Raw genomic sequence first — 21,048 nt, 5'->3', positions numbered from 1 at the left:
TTAGATCCGCATCACTCCTTATAGGGCACAAAACTGGCTGGCTGCCAAGCACTCACTGGTAGCCCAATGGAGCACACCATCGCACCCCGTGACCAACTGGAGCATATTGTCCATTGCAATGTCATGTTTTTAAAAAATGATGGACATTCAAAAATCCACTTGGAACAATCCATTCTTTGCATTTTTCTATTTTGAATATTAATGATCTCCTACTATAGGCACATATGTCTAATGGCCTTTATGAACACAATGCCTAACACCATTTGAGAATAGTCCAAGGGAATTTATGAAGATAGATAAATTTTGAGTAGGATTATTTTGGGAGGAGGAAAGGGACATACTTTTCCAGTAAGCAATACTAGGCAATATTTGACCAGAAAGAGGGCATTCTACGCAAGGGAAAGGGTAGTTGAAGATACAGGGATAATGGTTAAGTGCTCTGGAACGAGGCACAAAGCATAATTGAAGCCCAAGATAGGCAGAGAGATCTGAGTCAATCTGCTGTTTCAAAAAATTCTAATTTTTAGACTCAAATGAATTATATTCCATGCACTCAGACAGTCTGCAGATGTAGTCTCCTAATTATTTGGAGATTTTTAGAAATTATGAAACATGCCTTAGCATCCAGAAAACTAGAAGTGAGCAAGAGTCAACAATTTAATAAATATTTTTGAGCACTTCATGTTATGTTAGGCTAGGGGTGCAATGATGAATAAGACACAGTGCCTGCCCTGGAGGAGTTCAGAGCCCAGGAGGGAAAAGGAAGAAAGTAAGAGAGCCTTCCAAGAGGAGGTATCCTTCTGATGGGCCTTCAGTGAGAAGTGGGACGTGGCTGTCCTGGAGATGAGAAAGGGAAAAAACTGACCTTCATAGACCACAGACTGCAGACATGATGAATCTGTAGAGGGCCCAGCGAACCTAGGTTTTTAGTCGTTTTCCCTGTCAATAAAAGTCATCTATTCTCAACTTTCCAAAAAAGTAAACCTATTTGGAAAAGGACAAGTTAATTTTTTTTAATATCAAACCCTAAGAAAAGGACCTGAAAAAATATTATTAAATGATAGCCAATAAGTAATTAGGGAAGAGTCAGCATTGATTCACCTTAAACTAATTTCATTGGCTTTTCTGATAGGGTTGTAAGAATTCACAGATCAAGGGAATTCATTTTATTTCATAAAGTCTTCCAAAATACCCTCCGGGATGTAGAGAGGAATTGAAGGCACACAAAGGTATTGGGATTAAAATTTGAAAATATCCATCCATAAGTGGCACCTAGCAGAGGATGGAGCAGTGGTGCCGTAACGGAATGTTGTTCTGCCCTACTTGGTGTTTTGCACATCATTTGGTTGAGGAGATACAGGGTATTTTCATTCGTAGATAGCACAAAATTGAAAAAAAAAGATCAAGATCTGGAATTATGTCAACAGATTGTAATGTTGGGGTAAAAACTAATCAAATGTGGTCATCAAATAAATGTGTGTGTTTTCCATAGAAATTCCATAGCCTGGGTAAGGAGCTGGAACAACTGTGGTGTAACACTTCATGTGCTATTTACTGGCAACATCCAGTTTAGATTGCCCAGATTCCAGTGTCTTCTGTGGTTAGGAGAATTTTGAAAGAATCTACTCAATTCAGAGTGTGAAAGTGCTACATTTAAAAAAGACTTTGCTAAACCATTGCATAAGAGAGTTGAAGAAACTAGAGATATTTACTTTGGGGAGCATGCCAGTTCCATTCAGGTATATAGGTAGGACTGACATAATTAAATATGTGTTTTTAAAGTGGTACTCTGTCTGCAAGGTGAACAATGAGGGAGACAAAAGTAAAGATGGGAGACGAGGAAGAGAATGTAGTAACCCAGGTGAGAGGTAAAGGATGTTTAGAGATGGGGAGAGCAGACAGGAATGGGACAGATTGGATATCCCTTTGTGGGACAGGGACTGAGGGAAAGCGATGAGGTTGCTTTGGGAAAATATTAGGTTCAAGATGTTAGCAAGGCATTTCAGCGACAACCATGAGTTGGGCTCCTAGACATTCTAATCTGGTGTAGAGAGGAATTGTGGTTGGAAATAAGGATATGGAGGCACTGAATAGAGCGAATATCAACAGTGATGGGCATTTATATGGCCTCTTCAGTTCATGGACCACGTCAACAATCAGTAACTCAATTGCTATTTTTTGCAGCAAAGCAAGTCTTATTATGGCGATACAAAAATATGAAAACTGAAGTTACTTGGTGTAAATTTTCATAAGATTTCAACACTAGTAAGTGATGGAACCAGACTTAAAATGAGGTCATTCAATATCAAATTCTAAGTTTTTCCCCCTTTTTAAAAAATTTAAATTATAGTTGACATGCAGTATTATATTAGTTTTGGGTGTACAGCATAGCGATTCAACATTTATATACCTGATGAAGTGATCGCCCTAAGTCTAGTAACCATCTGTCACCATGCAGAGTTATTGTGATATTATTGACATATTCCCTAGGCTGCACATTACCTCCCTGTGGCTTGTTTTATAACTGAACGTTTGTACTTCTTACTCCCCTTCCCCTTTTGTGGCCACCCCCCTCCCCTCTGGCAATCATCAGTTTGTTCCCTGTGTCCGTGAGTGTGTTTCTGGTTCATTTTATTAATTCGTTTTGTTTTTCAGAATCCACATAGAAGTGAAATCATACAGTATTTGTCTTTCTCTGTCTGACTTATTTCAGTTAGCATAATAGTCTCCAGGTTTGTCCATGTTGTCCCAAATGACAAGATTTCCTTTGTTATGGCTGAGTAGTATTCCACTGTGTGTGTGTGTGTGTGTGTGTGTGTGTGTGTGTGTGTGTTCTTTATCCAATCATCTATCAATAAACACTTAGGTTGCTTCCATATCTTGACTATTGTAAACAATGAAAATCCAAACCACAATGAGATACCACCACACACTTGTCAGAATGGCCGCTATCCACAGTACAGCAAAGAACCAGTGTCGGGGAGGATGTGGAGAAAAGGGAAGCCTCGTGCTCTGCTGGATTGTAAGCTGGTACAGCCACATGGAAAATGGTATGGAGAGTCCTCAAACAGTTACACAGAACTGCCCTATAATCCAGCAATTCCTCTCCTGGGGACCTGTCTGAGGAAAACAAGAACGCTAATTTGAAAAGATATCTGCACCCCAATGTTCATGGCTAATTCTAAGATTTTTGGTGTGAGTTTTGACTACTCTATAGTGCCTATCTGGTGAGAATTAGAACAGTAGAAGGAAGAGTTCCCCAAGGAGGAAACATATGATGACCATAGCTTGGGGCCTGTCTATTTTAGGGACTGGACAGAAAAGCGTCCAATAAAGAGAAAGGGACCGAAGAGTACCGGGGAGTGTGTGACTCTAGAAAGCAGGGGCAGCGGGTGGAGAGCTTCCAGCATGAGGGTGGGCAGCATTCTTAGGTGTGACCCGCAGCGTCAGACGCTCCGGCCGAGCACAGATCGCCTTCTTCACTGCACATTTGCCTTCTCATGTGGCCTCTCATTGTACACAGTTTGTCTTTAGCTCCTGAGCTAGATTACAGATGCCTTGAGGGCAAGGTCCATGTCTTCTTTTCCTTCTAGTCTCTGTACTGCCTACCCAGAGCTGTGTGCATAGCCTGATATGAAATGTGAAAGCTATCTGCACGGGGATGATTAATCATCAGTAGGATTTTTCCAAAGGCACAGTCTCCAGTGCCAAGAGCACATTTGTTTAAAATGTGCACTTAAATTTGAATGAATCTGCCTAAATGGTGCCATCTGTTCTTAGGCAGTTTCAGAAATGTTTTAATACAATTTTATCTTGAAAAGGACAAACGCCGATGAGACATGAAGACGTCCTTAAATAAACACAGAGCAGACACCCACACATTCAATCACACTTAAATGGCTACACATAAAGAATGTTTTCTGAGGTTTAAGGAAATTTTAGCTAAGAGGACACCAACTACTACTTCATGCAGAAAATATTTATGAGACGTTACAAAATTGTAGGCATGGACTCCTACAGCATATTACGGCATTTTAATTACAGACTCCAGAAATGCATCGTAATTGATATAAATCTCACATTCCTTTGAAATGGGTACACTCTTCCCCTATTCACTAAGGGCCTACATTTTCCTGTGACTTCAGTATCCCAGTTGAGAAGCTGAAGACAGCTGTTGGGGCAGTCACTATGGTTTTCTTTTATATCGATTGTCAACTTGACTTTCATTACATACTGTAGGATTTATTGTTGTGTGAATGTAACAGTGGAATGAAACCCATGTTTAAGTTCTGCAAATAACTTACAGTCACTTCCAGAACACCTCAACTTAGGTTCTAAATTTGAGTTTGCGGTTTTACATGCACAGTTATTTGCTGATCCACTTTAGCAAAATCACACACTGGCGAGGCCGGGTATAGTTATTGTGGCAACAAGTAATGGGTCAAATTTTCAGCCTATTTACCTCACTAGCTACATCATCATCACCAAAACTATGCCAGTATTTTGACATCTGTGTATTTTGCTCATTGGCACAAGTCAATGATAGTGTATATCAAGAATTTATATTTACAGGCAATTTCTGGTTGAAATAGCATCCAAGCATGTTAACCTTCTGCACACATGTGCATCCATATGGAGTCTTTGTTTAAATTCCATTCTGCAAAAGTGGGGCTCTGAAAACTCATATGAACACTCATTTGGAATATTTTTATTTTTACACTAGAGGCCCAGTGCATGAAAATCGTGCACGGCGTGGGGGCCCGCAGCCCCGCCTGCGCCCTCTCGCAGTCCAGGTCCCCTTAGGGGATGTCCGCCTGTTGACTTAGGCCCAACCCCCCTGAGGCTCCTGCTGCTGCACTCGCTGCACTCGCCAGCTGTGAGCCTGGCTTCTGGCTAAGCAGTGCTCCCCCTGTGGGAGTTCACTGACTACCAGGGCACAGCTCCTGCATGGGGCCGGGGTGGGATGTGGGAAGTTGGCCAGCAAGGGGAGGGACCACAGGAGGGCTTCAGGGCCTGTCTGGCCCATCTTGCTCAGTCCAGATTGGCCGGACGCCAGCAGCAAGCTAACCTACTGGTCAGAGCATCTGCCCCCTGGTGGTCAGTACATGTCAGAGCGACTGATCCACCAGTCAACTGTCTACCCCCTGGTTGTCAGTGCACGTCATAGTGTCATAGTGAGCGGTTGAGCTGCCTTAGCATATCATTAGCATATTACACTTCGATTGGTTGAATGGCCAACCAGACGACCAGACACTGAGCATATTAGGCTTTTATTATATAGGATGTTTTTGGCTATCACAATTTGCTTCTAATAATTTTTAAATAAAAGCAGTGGGATAAAATTGAAGTTCCCTTGTAGGCTGTTGCTTCTATCCCTCACAAAGGCAACTACTACTGTTGACTTGCTGTATCCTTGCAGTCTATATATTTTTTTATTTTTAATGACCAAGTTATAGCACCATGGATAAATATTTCTACATCACACACTACATTTTTAGTTATGTAAGTTCTAACATGGTGTATATATCATTTTTAGCTTGCTATTTCCTCAGCCTTCTATTTTATAAATCAACCGAGGTCACTCTACCCAAAAATTGCTTTATTTTAACATCTCTATAGTTTGAATTATCCCAGTTTATTCATCTTTTCACCCGATGTTCATTTAGGTTGTACATCTAACACCAATTTCTTGCTCAAACTGTGTTTCAGTCTCTCTCTCTCTCTCTCTCTCTCTCTCCTCTCTCTCCCTCCCTCTCTTTCTCTCTCCACCCTCCCTTCCCCCCCCCTCCCTCTCCTGGTGTGCCTTTCCCAATTTCTCTCTAGGAAATATACCTGGTGGTCTATTGCTGGGTTGTGGATTATAGACATTTGCAATTCTAGCACATATTATCAAATTGCTCTCAAGAAAGGTTCTTAATTTATATTCCCACCAGCAGCATATAAAAGTTCCCATTTCTTTATATTCTTACAAACACTTTTGTTAAACTTAACATTTCTTTTGCCAGTACAATGGATAGGAATGAAGTATTTTATTGTTATAGCTCTAATTATTTTGCTCTACCTACTTATGAGTTTAAACATTTTTTTAAAATACTGATTAACCATTTTTAGGTATACTCTTTATGGGTTGTCTGTTCATAATATTTGCTCATTTTTTTTCTGAGTTGTTCATCTTTTTTATTGATTTGTGGGAGCTCTTTATTTCAAATATTAATCTTTTGTCAGCTATATGTCTTGCAAATACCTTCTCTCAATCTTTAAACTTTGTGGTAGATTTTATCCACACAGAAGTTCTTTAATTTTGGATCATTAGGTCAAATATTTTAAATCGATTTGTTTTTGTATTTTATGTCTTATCATAAAATATCCATTACTACCTTGAGTTGATTGCAATATTCTACCATATTGTCTTATATTAATGTTAAAGTTGTAGTATTTTATACTTAAGTCTTTAATACATCCTGGAATTTATTCATGTGTATAGTGTGAGGCTATCTGAATTTATGTTTTTCCAGATGGATGGCCATTTATCCCAGCACCATTGTTGACTGGCCATCCTTTCTCACTCTGGGGTGACCACACCTCTGTCCTACAGAGCTCCTGAGTGAGCACAGCATGTTCCCTGACCCTGTCACCTGGTCCTGTGCCAGGACCCTCTATTTTAACTATGGTGGCATCATGATGCCCCTTGATATATAGCAGGACAAGTCCCCTTTCCTGGTTTTTCTTTCATATAATTGTTTTTGTTATTTTTCAATATTTGCTCTTGCATCTGATTTTTAGAATCAATTTGTTTGTTCTGTTCCAGAAACAAAACCTATGGCATTTTTATTTCAACCACATTGAATGTGTAGGTTAATATAGATACATTAACATATAGATTAATTTTGATTTTTCACCCATGAAACTGTATTTAATATCTAACGCACCATTAATTCAGATTTTCTTTTTGTGCCTTTAATACAATTCTGTCTTTTTCCCTACAAATTACACATTTTGTAGGATTAATTCCTTATTATCTCATCGTCTTTGCACCACTATGATACTTCCTGATTAATTGTTGCTGGGTCATTAAAACTTCATTGACTTTGCATTTTGATCTTACAGAAAGAGAAACAGAAAGAAAGAGAAACATTGTAGGTCTTAACAGTTTGTTTGTAGATGATCTTGCATGTTCTATGTAGGCCAGGGTATTTCCTGTATATAATGACACTTGATCTTGTATTTTCCTATCACTATGCTTGTATATTTTTTTTCTTGTTTATTCCATTGGCTGGGACCTCCGGTTCTGTGTGAGGTGGTAGCAGTGATTGTGTTTACAACTGTGTAATGAATTCTCTCAGCACATCCATTCTCACCATGATAGCCAGATTGAGCATTTCGATATGGCTAGCCAAGGTTAAGGTATGAATTGTTGTCATGTAATGAAATAAAATTGTCATATTAGTAAGAGGACACAAGCTTTATCGCATTCAAACTCTTTTCTCCTTTTCTGAATTAACCCATCTACATCTGCTACCAGGCATTCAATATGTGAAACAGTTAAAATAATTCATGTAAGGGTCTCAGCTATAAGTGTTTGGTTGTTGTTGTTGTTCCATTTGACAGCGCTGGCTTCATGGGAAATGTCTTATCAGAAATAGAAATGTATATATGTCGATATTCTTCAACATTTCTCATTGTTCACATTGCTTTTGTTTTGAACTTCCTTTTTTGTAGACTCCTATGAACCAAGCTTCCACTCGTTCCCACTGCATTTTCACTGTTCACTTGTCAAGCAAAGAACCGGGATCTGCAACTGTCCGACACGCCAAACTTCACCTGGTGGACCTGGCTGGTTCCGAGCGAGTCGCAAAGACTGGCGTAGGGGGCCAGCTCCTGACAGAGGCCAAGTACATCAACCTGTCTCTGCACTACTTAGAACAGGTGAGCGGGGCAGATGGGGCCGTAACTGTATCTACCATTTGTTGACCGTGTATTTTGCATCTGGCGTTCTCCTGACATTTTGTTTTGTTTTGCTTCTTTTCTTCTTTTATTCTGGTGAAATATATATAACATAAGCATTACATTTTAATATTTTTTTAATCCTCACCTGAGGATATGTTTATTGATTTTAGAGAGAGAGGAAGGGAAAAAGAGAGAAAAACATCCATGTGAGAGAGAAACATCGATTGGTTGCCTCCAGTACACACCCCAACTGGGGATTGAACCTGCAACCTGGGTATGTGCCCTGACCAGGAATCAAACTGGCCACCTTTTCAGGGCACTGGACAACAGCCAACCAACTGAGCCACAGTGGCCAGGGCTATTTTGAATGTCAGGATTTGATTTTGAGGGCAGAGAAAGCTCACCTGAATTTAGCTAAATAAATCTTCCAGAAAAAAAAAAATTCTCATCTCTAAAATGAGTGAATTCAATGAGATTGCTCAAATTCCTTTCAGCGCTGAGTATAAGTGCTGTGACTTGAATGTTAAAGATGGCTACTACTTACAAATTCTAAAAGGAGAGAAACATGATCAAAAATTGAAGTGGAGAAATAGAGTATATTGGCAAGGCAAAAGGACTTGTTAATGAATGATGGAGGCTAAAATATTTAAGGGGGGGAAACACCTTTTTAAATTATTGAATGAACCTTTTGAGACTGATGTTTTTTGGTGTCACATGCTTTGTAATGGTCAAGTTGGCTGAAAAAGCGATTGAGAGAAAACCTAAGGAGCTCTGTCTGAACAAGGTGCACATGGTTAGACTCTGACCAAGTGAATCCCAGTGAGGCAACCCAGAGCACAAGACCGCATGGCACCAGATCATTCTCGTGTCTCTACGAGAGTCAGCATTCCTGAGCTCTTTCATGCTCAGGTATTACTCCTTCTCCTTAACAGAGCTTCTTACTTAGTAAGACACTGACGAAACATTGAGAGGAAACCATAATGGACTGTATGCAATGTGCTTTCTGGGAAGAAATGCACCTCTTTGTTTCAGATGGTAGCACTGCCTGTCATTCCCTCTATGTCCATCTGTTCATAGAAAATAACGTTCATCAGTTGAATCAGAATTTCCACCAGTTGTAATCACTCAAGAGAAATGTGTTGCCTCTAATCCTTTCTTTTTCTTTGTTTTACACAATCTTTGCAAGCTGCCAGTTCTTATGAAAGCTCTTTCTCTCCTCACTTATCTTCTCTTCAAAATCCTCAGAGCATCAGCCTCATGGGGGACGCATTGGTGGCCATGTGGCATTTGATTTTCTGTATAACGACTGCATTGATTTAACAAGTACTTATGAGGGACGCAATGTGCTGAGGTCTGAGCCTGCCCCGGAGCACAGTGGTGAGCAAAACAGACACAGTCCTTGCCCCGAGGGTCGTGGCCAGTGCAGGAGACATGCAGTGGGGAAGGATGCACCTGCCGTCCCGGCGAGAACTGTGCAGGGAGAGTCTGAGGAGAGATCTGGTCGTGGTGCACGTAGAAAGCAGAGGGAGCGGCCATGGGGCTCTCTCAGCGCTGACATTAGGCAGACACCTGCAGAATGAGCAGGAGCGAGCCAGGCCAGAACTGGGTAGAGCCTGGCAGGCAGAGGGGACCTGGAGTCTGTCAGCCCTCGGCTCCCCGCCAGGGCGATGGCTGCACCAGGGTCGCAGCAACACTCACATAGCATTCACCATTGGTTCTGAATGTAATTCATCTGTTTCATTCACCCACTGCATCATTCCAATTGTTAACTATTTGCACTGATATCAGCTAATGGAGAGGGGAGTTTAGCGTGAGAGGAAAGAGCGTACACATGGAAATGTAGTATTTGGAGGTGGACAGTGGACGTGTGGGGTTAAGTCCGGAAGTAGCTGCCAGAAAGAAAGGAGGTGGGTAATAGAGAAATTTTGGAATTTCACACAGGAAGAGATAAGAGAGAGAGAACCACAGAGTACACGGAATGAGAATAATAAAAACAGCAGGCAGATACTGTTAATGAAATAACAAGTCAAAGACTTTCATAATCAAATTTTCTTTGTGTCTAATGAGACTGGAAGTGTAGCACAAATTAGCTTAATTAGCTTCATTCATTCATGTATACATTCAACAACTTGTGATTGCCAGTCCACTGGGTGCTATGAGTTACTTTAGGCAATGGGGATAAATGTATGATTGAGGACGAGGCCGTGCTGTCATGCTCTCCAGGGAAAGAGCAAATCATATAAGTGACTTCTCACCCCGCAGTAAGTAAGGTAAAAGCTGTAACAGAAACCCATGTGTCAGAAATGAATCACATCCTCTGGGTCTCAGTCACTGTATCAGAGGGAGATGGGTTTGGCCTTGGACATTCTGGCAACCTTTGCTACGTTAATGAGCTCACAGTGGTTCTAGAAACTGTGTGGGACTGTAACTGCCCTTGGCCGGATCTGGGACCATCCCACCTGCTCCGGCCCAGGCGTCCTGGGCCCGTGCACCTGGCTGGGCGCTTAGGTAATAACGCCGTGTGCCAGGGTGCTGTTGGTTTTGGAGTTCTCCTGGTGTATGCAGTACTTTTTCCAAAAGTCTCCTCAAAAACATCTTAAACCACCACAACAGGATAATCTCAGCCAGGAACTCCGTGGAGGATACAGGGGCCGAGCAGACGTGTTCTAACCGTGAGCCTCCCGGGCGCTCCTGGTGTGACGGTCCCACCCGTCCAACACGCAGTAAGAAACCACCGTGAGCACAGAAACCCGAGTCGGGTCCCTCCCGCCAGCGGGCCTCACGGGTGGGCTTCCGGAGTGTCCGTTTCCCCCTGGCTGCCACGGAGCGCTTTGTGCTCAGAAGAAAAGCCCGAGGGTGCCAGTGCCCTGTGACCACGCAGATCTCTCCAGTTTCCAGAGGTGATCGCCATGCACTGCTGAGCTCTGACAAGTGAACCTCTTTCATTCACTCAATAGTTAACCGCGTTATTGATGTTAGGCATGGCTTCTAGGTACTTGCAGGTATGATTACGCACAATGTGAGTTTCACTCTTGTCACTTAAAGAATATCTTCAGGAACATGTTATTGTATTTATACATGAAATCCAACATGGAAGTGAATGTTAAAAAAAAACAACCACGGTGTATGACCACCTCCTTCCCCTTGGGTTCCCGCCCACTGCAGAGCCCATAGCAGCCCCAGCTCTGCTCCTCTCAGGCTTGGCCACTCTGCAGAGCTGGGTGGGGGCTGACTGGGGGCCCCTAAGCGCTTCATCACTGAGGTGATACCTGCTCAGGGTCTCTTCTGAAGAAATGGCCTGCGACTGGGTCCCTGTAGCTAAGACAAGTCTCTATGGGGATCGTAAAGGACATAGTCAGAAGACACCTCCAAACTCAGTGCCTTCTGTTTACCAAGAACTAACCCAAAAACGATCTCCATTGATCTCCAAAGCATTTCTGAGAGCCAGGCAGGCATTCTCATCCCACTGTCACAGGTGGGGATTTTACAGGTGAAGAAACTGAGGGTAATACATTTAAGAGATTTGCCTAAGATCACACAAGTGGGGAAGCTGGATTCTAACTCCAAATCCTGGGTTCTTTCTTTTCTCAGGAACTGGCTTCATTTCCCAATTTTTATAAACTATTTTCTAATTTATAATCCCATTTTGAATTTTAATTATTTCCTTTAACAATTTTAGAACCCTTTCTGGGGAGGACATGGGGATTGCCTCCGTCTACACCACTCATTCCAGGGGTAGCAGCCAGGAGCCCATCCCAGCTCCAGGAGTGGACACTGACTGGTTGGAACCTGTCTTTCTCCAGGCTGCAGTGATTGGTTTGTGGATGAGCCCATGACCTCAGGCTGCAGTGATTGGTTCATGGCGGGACCCATGACCCAAGTTGGTCCCTAGAGAAGCTGATTGGAAAAGAAAGGCCCTTTCCCACCTCAGTTATGAATAAGGAAGTTAGTAACTGGCATTTGGCAGCCATCCTATGCCAGGAGGAGAGGCAGACTTCTACCATGTGAAAGATAGAGCAGAGATACGGGCATAACTAAGTCTTTGGTGGTAGCACTGAGCCAATCAATTTCCCTTATGATTAAAGCCAACTCGGATTATGTTTTCTGTTACTGCAACAAAAGACAAGTTAACTAACACCACTTAGTGTCGACAGGAAGTTTAATATGTTCTCTTTTATGTTGTCTAAGTTGTCAATAAAGCTGTTGAATAGAGGAGATATCAATATTATTTCTTGGAGCAGGGAAAAAATAGTGACATTTGTTTTATGAAAACTTCAATGTATTTAGAACATTGTTAGATATTTAACTGGTGATTCATAAACACTAGTGCCACCCTCTCTGCACATCTGTCAGACCTGCCTTGCCGCTTTCAGATACTGCATTGTCCCCTTGGCTCTGCTCAGCACCCTGGGCAGCCACCTGGCCACTCAGATTTGAGTCTGGCCCACTTCCTTTCCAATTACATTGAAATTAGTTCTCAAAAATCCCATTGTATGCGAGTGACCCTCACACTGCCTGCCCAGTGAACTAATTAATCTACTCATTTATCTGTTCAGATTAATTTAACAAAAATGTGGTGAGCACATGTTGAACACATGGTGAGCACACGTCTGACCACGCCACTGCGCTCTGCAAACACTGCAATATCCCCCCTTGCCACTGAGACATAAAGTCCTAGATTCCAGAAGCTTCCCTGCGGTTGCTGCAGAAAAGACAGATGTCTTTGTTACCACACTGTCCTGTAAATCTGATCGTCCTCAGGGCCACCACCCTCCTCGCACACCTCCAGATCCCACACAGGGATGTCTGCTCAATGGAGCTACATCTCAGGCAAAACGTGAGTTGCAAGAGAGACTAGGAAATGTAGTTTTACAGGAACTAAAACTAGAATAGGGGCTGTCATGAGAGCTGAGTGAGACAATTTAGTTTCTGCCACACGTACTGGGCACTGGGCACTGGGCACTGTTCCAGGCAGTGGGGATAGAGCAATGAATGGAAGAAACAAAGTCCCTGGCCTGTGGAGAGAAAGCCTAAGAGGAAGGCAGATAACTAACAAGTTCATGAAATTTCTGCCAGTGATAAGTGCCTGAAGAAAAATGAAATGGAGTGACAACTTGGAGATAGGGATGTTGCTTTTTATAGGGATTCAGGGGAAGCCCTGTGAATAAGTGAAGTTTGAGTAAAGATTTGAATGATGAGAAGCAGGAAGCTATATGAAAATCTGGGGTGCCCTAGCTGGTTTGGCTCAGTGGATAGAGTGTCAGCCTGCAGACTGAAGGGTCCTGGGTTCTATTGTGGTCAAGGGCACATGCCCAGGTTGCAGACTCAATCCCCAGTAGGGGGCGTGCAGGAGGCAGCCGATCAATGATTCTCTCATCATTGATGCTTCTCTCTCTCTTCCTTTCCCTTCCTCTCTGAAATCAATTTTTAAAAATATTTTTAAAAGAAAATCTGGGGCAAGAATATATTTCAGGTAAAAGGAGCAGTTCAAAGGCTGTGAGGAGGTCAGCTCGGCATGGCAAGGACGGTGGGAGCAATGAACGTACGATGGAAGATGAGGTCAGATAGATAGACAGGGACCAGACCACACAGGAGTTGGGGCATGATACTAAGTGTATCGTGAAAGTTGTAAGCAAGGCAGTGACTTGGTGTAACTTACATTTCTGAAGGACCCCTCTGGCTGCTCCGTGGAGAGTAGACCATGTGAGGGCAAAAGGAGAAGCCAGGAGACTGATTCAAAGACATGTGCCATTTTCCCTAGAAGGAAGATGGAGGCTTGGGCTGGTGTGATGTCAGAGATATGAGGAAAAGTGGTCCAATTCTGCATATGTTTTATAGTTAAACCCAATAGAAAATTGCTTGGGATCAGATGTTGGAGGTGAGGGAAAATAATAAATGATGCCTGAGATTTTGGAATGAGCCAGTAAGTGAACGGTGGTGCCATTAATAATAATGGGTAAAGTCTGGGAAAGAATCAGGTTTAGCGGTAGAGGGGAGAGAGTGTAAAGAATAGACATCCAAGATGCTCTAGTAGAGTTGCCATAGGGGTAAGCTCAGGGAAGAGGTGAGGCCCAGGATGTCAGCTGGGGAGACATCAGGGTATAGATGTTCTTAGGGCCAGGAGCTTGGATGAGTTTACATAGGGAGAGAGTGTAGGTAAGAAAGAGAAGAGGATCAAGGATGGAGCCCTGGACCACCCCAAAATTTATAATTTGGGAAGACGAAAAGGAAGCATTCATTGACTAGTTTTTAAGAAAGATGAAAAACAGGGAAGTGTGTGTCCTGATTACTAAGTGAATGATGCTTCCTAAAGGAGGTACTTTATAGATTCAGAGGTCACTAAGATGGCAATTGATGCTTTTGGTTCAGTGGGGGTTGGTGCTGACCTTGCAAAGAGCCACCTTAGTTTAGTACCTATCGTGGGCACGCAGGATGGCAATGATGCAGGTGAGGAAGAGAAATTGGTTAGAGGAAAGAGGGGTTAATTGTAGAAGCGAAACAGGTGAGAAGAGAAGGAGAGGGTGGAGTGCTGGCCTTACACAGGAGCAGGGTAGTAACTGGAGGAGGGTAGAATGTGGATTTAGTGACAGGTCACGAGATGGTCCTGGTCAGGCTGCTGACATCTAGTAAGAAGGGTATGTGGCTGTCAGCTCAGATTGAAGGTGGGAGAGGAGGCTGGTAGAGGTTTGAAACAAAAAAATATGACAGCCTCCTTTCTGAGAGTGGAAAAGTGATTTTTGTGAGAGAGAGAAATATCACAGGATTTCTGGTTTGCAGGGAAGTCAGTGGTCATGAATTTCAAGCAGACCAGTGTATAAGTTCTATGTTTTTGCTCATAACAGGCTTCAAAAATAGTACTCTAATATTGTTTTGTAAAAGAAAGGAGTAGAAGTTCTGATGGTGGGGATTGCACATCGGGAGAGGGAAAACCAGGACAATGGCAGGTGGTGGCAGTATTTTTAAGAGCCAGGGCGTTGTGGTGTCCCTGAAGTCACATCTGTGGGTCACTTGTTCCTGATGCTTTGCAGCGGGCATCTTTGCACTGGATTCATCTTCCCAGGAAAACCCTGAACCCCTAGTGGCTCCTTTGGGGACAACCCACAGCAGCCTTTCATTCATCTACCATCCACCCATCTAGTACCTTCCATTTAAGTACCTAAGACATTCAGGACTAAGATGAACAAGCCTTAGTTGAATTAACATAGATGACCCCATCACTTAAAATGATAGCAAACATGTAGACTGCACTTACAGGCTAGGTATTACTCAAATTTGTACATTTCACTCTTTTAATCTTCCCAGCTACCTCTGAGGTAGGCACTGTTTTTTCTCTGTACTATAGATGAGGAGACTGAGGCATGACCCTATGAGGCTAGAGTTTGGACCTGGACAGTCTGGTACCAGAATCTAACCTCTACTGCCTGTTCTTTATTGTTTGCTTTGTTGCCTATGAATCTGTAAACTTTATTTTTTTTTAATTACTCAGAAACATGTATACACTTCAGTGAGATTTTAGTACCATATTAAAGTTAACATTTTGATCTCTAAATAAAGATTTCACCTTCATGAATAGATGCATGTTCTAAAGCTGAGATCTTTGTAATTCTAGAGGCAAGTGTGATTTCCTCATCAAGTTTATAACTATTTCAAATATCGAGGGCTTTAAGCACAGGCCTGCTGGAAATTTTATAATTAAAAATAAGTCAGCAGCCCCACTGGAGTGGCTCAGTTGGTTTAGCGTCCTCTCGTGCACCGAAAGGTTGCTGGTTCAACTCCTGGCAAGGGCACATACCCAGGTTGCAGGTTCAATCCCTGGTCAGGGCATGTATGGAAGCAACCAATCAATGTTTCTCTCTCACAGTGATATGTCTCTCTCTCTCTCTCTCTCTCTCTCTCTCTCTCTCTCTCTCTCAGCATGCCCTTGAGTGAGGATTAAGTAAATAAATAAACAAATAAATCACCAATGAAGAGAAATAGCTTCTAATAAATCAATATGTAGTTTTTGCTGTTAAACTAACGTTTAATTTTGATTTGCCTACAGATTTAAGTTTATTAGTTTAAAGCCAATTATATTAGTTAAAAATTCTCATTTCAAAGTCTTAAAAATACAATTTTGTGAATTTAAAATTTTTACTTTTCTGGTTAAGGCTACTTCAAATATAAAAGGTATCAAAAGGATACTGATCTGCCTCTTTTAACTTGAAGATGAGAGGCAGACCAAGCTTGGTAGGATTTCTCAAAACTGGCATGATTTCTTCCTGAGTCTTTATATGAATTTCCCAACGGCTGCAAACAGAACACTAGTGTGGCCAGTTCTGCACAAGCTCTATCACGTGTCCAGAAATTGCAGAGTTCCTCATGGTATGTTTTCGCTACATTTGCTTCATTCCATCTTCACCATTACTGCACTGAATGCTGTTACGGTATTTCTCCCGAGCCCGAGTCCTGGGCGTCGCCCTGCATTGCTTCACATTTCCCTGTGGATTTTCATCGAAGTTGCTGCTCAGTTGTCCGACGTACGTGTTCTGCTAGGCTGACGACATTATTTGTCTGCCCTGCCACAGGTCATCATTGCCCTTTCAGAAAAGCACCGTTCGCACATCCCCTACAGGAACTCCATGATGACCAGTGTCCTGAGGGACAGTCTGGGAGGGAACTGCATGACGACCATGATCGCAACGCTCTCTCTGGAGAAAAGGAACATCGACGTATGTTGGCTCTTCTTTCTGGAGCTCTCAGTCTGAGCTATTAATGTTAGTCTGTGTGTAGAGTCGAGGGTCCTGGGTGGGTTTCCATCTTTTCAGCTGGGTTAGGGTATGCCTTCGGGTTAGATACACCATACAGAATCCACAGCTTTGCATTTGTCAGCATTACACTGAGTGGCCAGATTATTATGTGTTCAGAGATCATAATAATCTGGCCACTCAGTGTATAATGACCCCTTTTGAGAATTGACTTCATGTAGCACAGGATGGTTTGAAGAAGCCTCGTACACAAATTTCAGAAGACCTGCTGATGGGTGGTGCGTTACCTTGACAGAGACACGCGAGAGGAGACATCAGCTTCTCCTGCCCCACTTGGCTCTGGCTTACTGAGATACCTGGGAGTCATCTCCGAGACGTGTCCCTCAGCATGTCGCTGGGCACAATGCCCAGGATGCTTTGGCAGGACTCACTACTGAATGGCTTTCCTGGGCCGCTTTAGAGATCTAGCTGATGTTTCATGCACTTCAGTTAAATGTCTGTGGTCCAGACTTTCTCTGAAAGAGGAAGTGGCAGGTGCCTCTCAAAACAAGGCCATGCCCGCCTGCACTGTGCCCTGCCTCTCTTTTTGGTCTGTTACAAGCATTTCTTTTGTCGTCTTTCATGCTGATGGACCAGGGCACCTTTTCTGGTTATGATTGGCATACGTGGCTCTGCTTTAACAATCCACAGTTGAGAAACACATGCCAGTTGCCACTTAGGACCTGGCTCTCCCACACCTTTGGCTCTGATCATTTTATTAGGCCCAATCAACACCTTGATAAAAAATACTATTCTAGAGCAAAGCTCCCTAACCTGGAGGCGCGTTTCCTCGTTGTGTCTCATGCACATCCCTCTTCAGATGTGCATCCTTTCCCTTTTCATCTCCCTGTGCCGTGGCATTTTAAGGCGTTGTTTTGCTTTCTCAGGAGTCTATATCTACCTGCAGATTTGCACAGCGGGTGGCGCTCATAAAGAATGAAGCTGTTCTTAATGAAGAAATTGACCCCAGACTGGTAAGCAACTTTTAGCTGACTGTGTTTTAAAAAATCAAAGTACTGTGTCAAAGATTAGCTAAACTCTGGGGACACTTACTCCGCCTAACCAGGCAATGTTCTAAGTCCTGAGAGCATGTTGACTCATTTAAACCTCCCAACAACCTTATGAGTAGATGCCATTTCTAGCCCCATTTTACAAATGGCAAAACTGAAGCACAGAAATGATAAACAACTTGCTCAGAGTCATGGTGCTCATAGGTAGCAGAGCCAGGATTCAGACACAGCCTGACTCAAGGACCTGTGCTCTTACCTGCAGTCCCCCATCCCTCCACTAGGGAGTCCTGGGGACTTACACAGTGGAATCATACAGTTACATTTATATGCAGGTTGTAGCCTTTCAAAAACGCTTAACTTTCTAGAGACAATAATAATAGACCATCTTGTGAAAAGCTTGTAGAAAAAAAGAAGTTCTACTAGTTATAAAATAGGACCCTATTTTGCATAACTGTTCTGTTATTTTTCTAGAAATTAAAAAAAAAATTATAATGGTTTGATCCATGGAAAACAGGCCAAGCTTCTAGCTTTATAACATGAATTGTACTTCATCAAAGTGATTTTTTAGCCAAAAAAATATTTGCAAGTTACATGATTCAGCTACTAATAAACACAGATATTTTCTTTTTTCTCTATTTTGTTAACCTACCATGAATGAAATGAAATGCGGAATTCACTCATGCCAACACTGAAAATGTTGACATAAAATATTTCAATTTTGTAAAACTCCAAAATTTAGATTATATTACTTTGCAAGTCACTCAGCTTTCTTTCTTTTTTTTCTTTTCTAGAAAATAAGCTGGTGTAAGCTTAATAGTGTGCATTAAAAAAAAAAAAAAAGATGTGTAATTTTACCAACAGTGTTTTATTTACAAATTCCAAAAGAAAAATCTCAAATTCACCATTACCCATATTAACTACTTCCTCTTGCTTACTTGCCCTTCCTCCCCTGAAATCATTCCTCTGGAGGGCAGAGGAGGAAGAGGAGGAGGAGGAGGAGGAGGAGGAGGAGGAGGAGGAGGAGGAGGAAATGGTGGATCTGTGTTCTATCCCCTGGTGGAATTCTCTCCAGGAGAAACCAGTGGGTGGGGAAGGATCTATTCCCAACACAGGCCCTGGTCAGATACAGCGTCCCACGGGCCCCACAGGACAGGGGAGGCAACATTCAGAGGAACTGAGTCAAGTGGCACTGAATCCTGGGATGAATCTCTTGCTGCCTGAACCCCTGACAACAGCCCTGAAACATTACTGTGCAGGAGAAAGACAGTAATGGGTTATTAGCCAGAAGCCAAAAATTAATTTATAATTGAAGGAAAATAAGCACATTAGACATTTAGGTGTGTGTGTGTGTGTGTGTGTGTGTGTGTGTGTGTGTGTGTGTGTTTAATTTGGCTAAAGAGACTTTTCTTTAAAGGAACTTGAGGAATTTGAAGAAAGGTAAACATTATCACGTGTTTGATGTGGGTCTGTGAGAAGTTTAAAAACAGGAGTCCAGAGCTAGCAGCTGATAATTGAACAGATGTGGAGGTCCTTCTGGTGCAGAATGATCCGTGAAGTGTTGTTTCCTGGTCTCTTTCACAATTGCTTCTAAAACCTGACATTACTGTCATTACCTTATGTCTTTCTGAAGCACAAGTGACAATGGAAAAGTTATCCTCAAAACCACCCCAAATACCACTTGAGTGGGATTTCCTATATCTTACCCTCAAAATTTCATGGCAAATGTGGACCAGCCCTGTCAGGTTGGATCAGCGCGGATCTGACTTGCTTTCTTTAGGAGAATTAGTGCCTCAGAGAGACAAGGTGATGAAGGAACTGGAACCAGCCAGAGTCTGCGCTCACTGAGCATGCGTCAGATCTCAGGATGGCTCTCACTCTGAAGTCCCTGCAGTGACTCGAGGGGGAAGTGTGGCTGTCACAATTTCAAAATCATGAAAAGTTGGCTGAGTTTTAAGATTTTTGTTCAGTAAAACAGAAGATAATTTGTTAGATTTTACTTTGAAAGCCTCAGTAGAAGTAGAAAGCATGGCATCAAGATTAACTTAGTAGAGGGAGGGTACACATGAATGACTCACATAGTTCCTGTCCAAGGTTTTCATTCTGCATAGCTTGATGATTCTAAGAATGTTTTTAAAAAGAATCAAGTAACCAAAACCCACTCAGTTCTGCACATTTAAATGAAATTCTAGGAACACTGACATGTTCAAAATATTTCTATCATCTTCTTTGGAACTTCTGTTGATGTGATACTGTTAATATGGAACTCACCTACATAAAAATTTAACAAGCATTTTCTGTGGATTTACTTAAAATCCTACCTAATAATAGACAAATATGCAAATCGACCATACCTCCGCTACACCCAAGCCACGCCCACCAGCCCAAGCCACACCCACCAGCCAATCAGGGCGAGTATGCAAATAAACCTAACCAAGATGGCTACAGCCACCAAGAGCAAGGTTTCCCAGGCAACAGAGGGAAACAAGCTTTCCACCTGCCCTTGCCAGGCCTAAGCCTCCACTTAAGCTACAAAGTTTCAATTATAGAAGGTAAACAAACTCAAACAGAATGGCGGCAGCCACGGAGCTGGAGAGACCAGGCCAGGGTTGCCCACGGTAACGGAGAAAGCAAAGCTTTCCACACACCCTGGCCGGGCTCAGGCCTCTGCTTAAGGCTACAAAGTTTCAATTATAGAAGGTGAATTAACTCAAACATAAATGGCTGCCGGTGGAGCATGCAGGAGGCTTGGCTCCGCTCCAGGCTACAAAGTTTCAATTGTAGAAGGAAAATAAATTCCAGATACCTGGCCTCCGCTTGGGTCGCCAGGGTGCGTGGCTGGCCTGCAAACCACCACAGGTCCCTTGCTCAGGCTGCCCCACGCCCCAAGGGAACCCCCACCTGATCCGGGATGCCCTTCAGGGCAAACCAGCTGGCCCCCACTCCTGCACCAGGCCTCTATCCTATCTAATAAAAGAGTAATATGCAGATTGACCACCACTCCAACACACAATATGTCTGCCCCCATGTGGTCAAAGATCCTGCCCCCATGTGGACACAAGATGGCCACCACAAGATGGCCAGTAGGGGAGGGCAGTTGGGAGGCACACGGCCTGCAAGGGAGGGAAGTTGGAGGCGATCAATCCTGCAGGGGAGGGCAGTTAGGGGTGACCGGGCTGGCAGAGGAGGGAAGTTTCGGGCAAACAGGCTGGCAGGGGAGCAATTAGGCGTCAATCAGGCTGGCAGCGGAGTGGTTAGGGGGTGATCAGGCTGGCAGGCAGAAGCGGTTAGGGGCAATCAGGAAGGCAGGC

At 43.0% G+C, this 21,048-nt stretch overlaps 1 protein-coding gene across 1 annotated transcript in view; it reads left to right on the top strand.

The window, feature by feature from the left end:
* Positions 1–21,048, top strand: part of KIF6 (kinesin family member 6) — a 389,490-nt gene that overhangs the window by 125,697 nt on the left and 242,745 nt on the right. Inside the window, exons 7-9 of the mRNA XM_028161152.2 lie at positions 7,720–7,926; positions 16,512–16,655; positions 17,618–17,704. Of these exons, the coding sequence (XP_028016953.2) occupies positions 7,720–7,926; positions 16,512–16,655; positions 17,618–17,704 (438 nt within the window). The remainder of the gene's footprint in view (positions 1–7,719; positions 7,927–16,511; positions 16,656–17,617; positions 17,705–21,048) is intronic.

Source organism: Eptesicus fuscus, chromosome 10, assembly GCF_027574615.1.
Source record: "Eptesicus fuscus isolate TK198812 chromosome 10, DD_ASM_mEF_20220401, whole genome shotgun sequence".
Lineage (NCBI taxonomy): Eukaryota > Metazoa > Chordata > Mammalia > Chiroptera > Vespertilionidae > Eptesicus > Eptesicus fuscus.
This window is presented reverse-complemented; position numbering and strand designations above follow the sequence as displayed.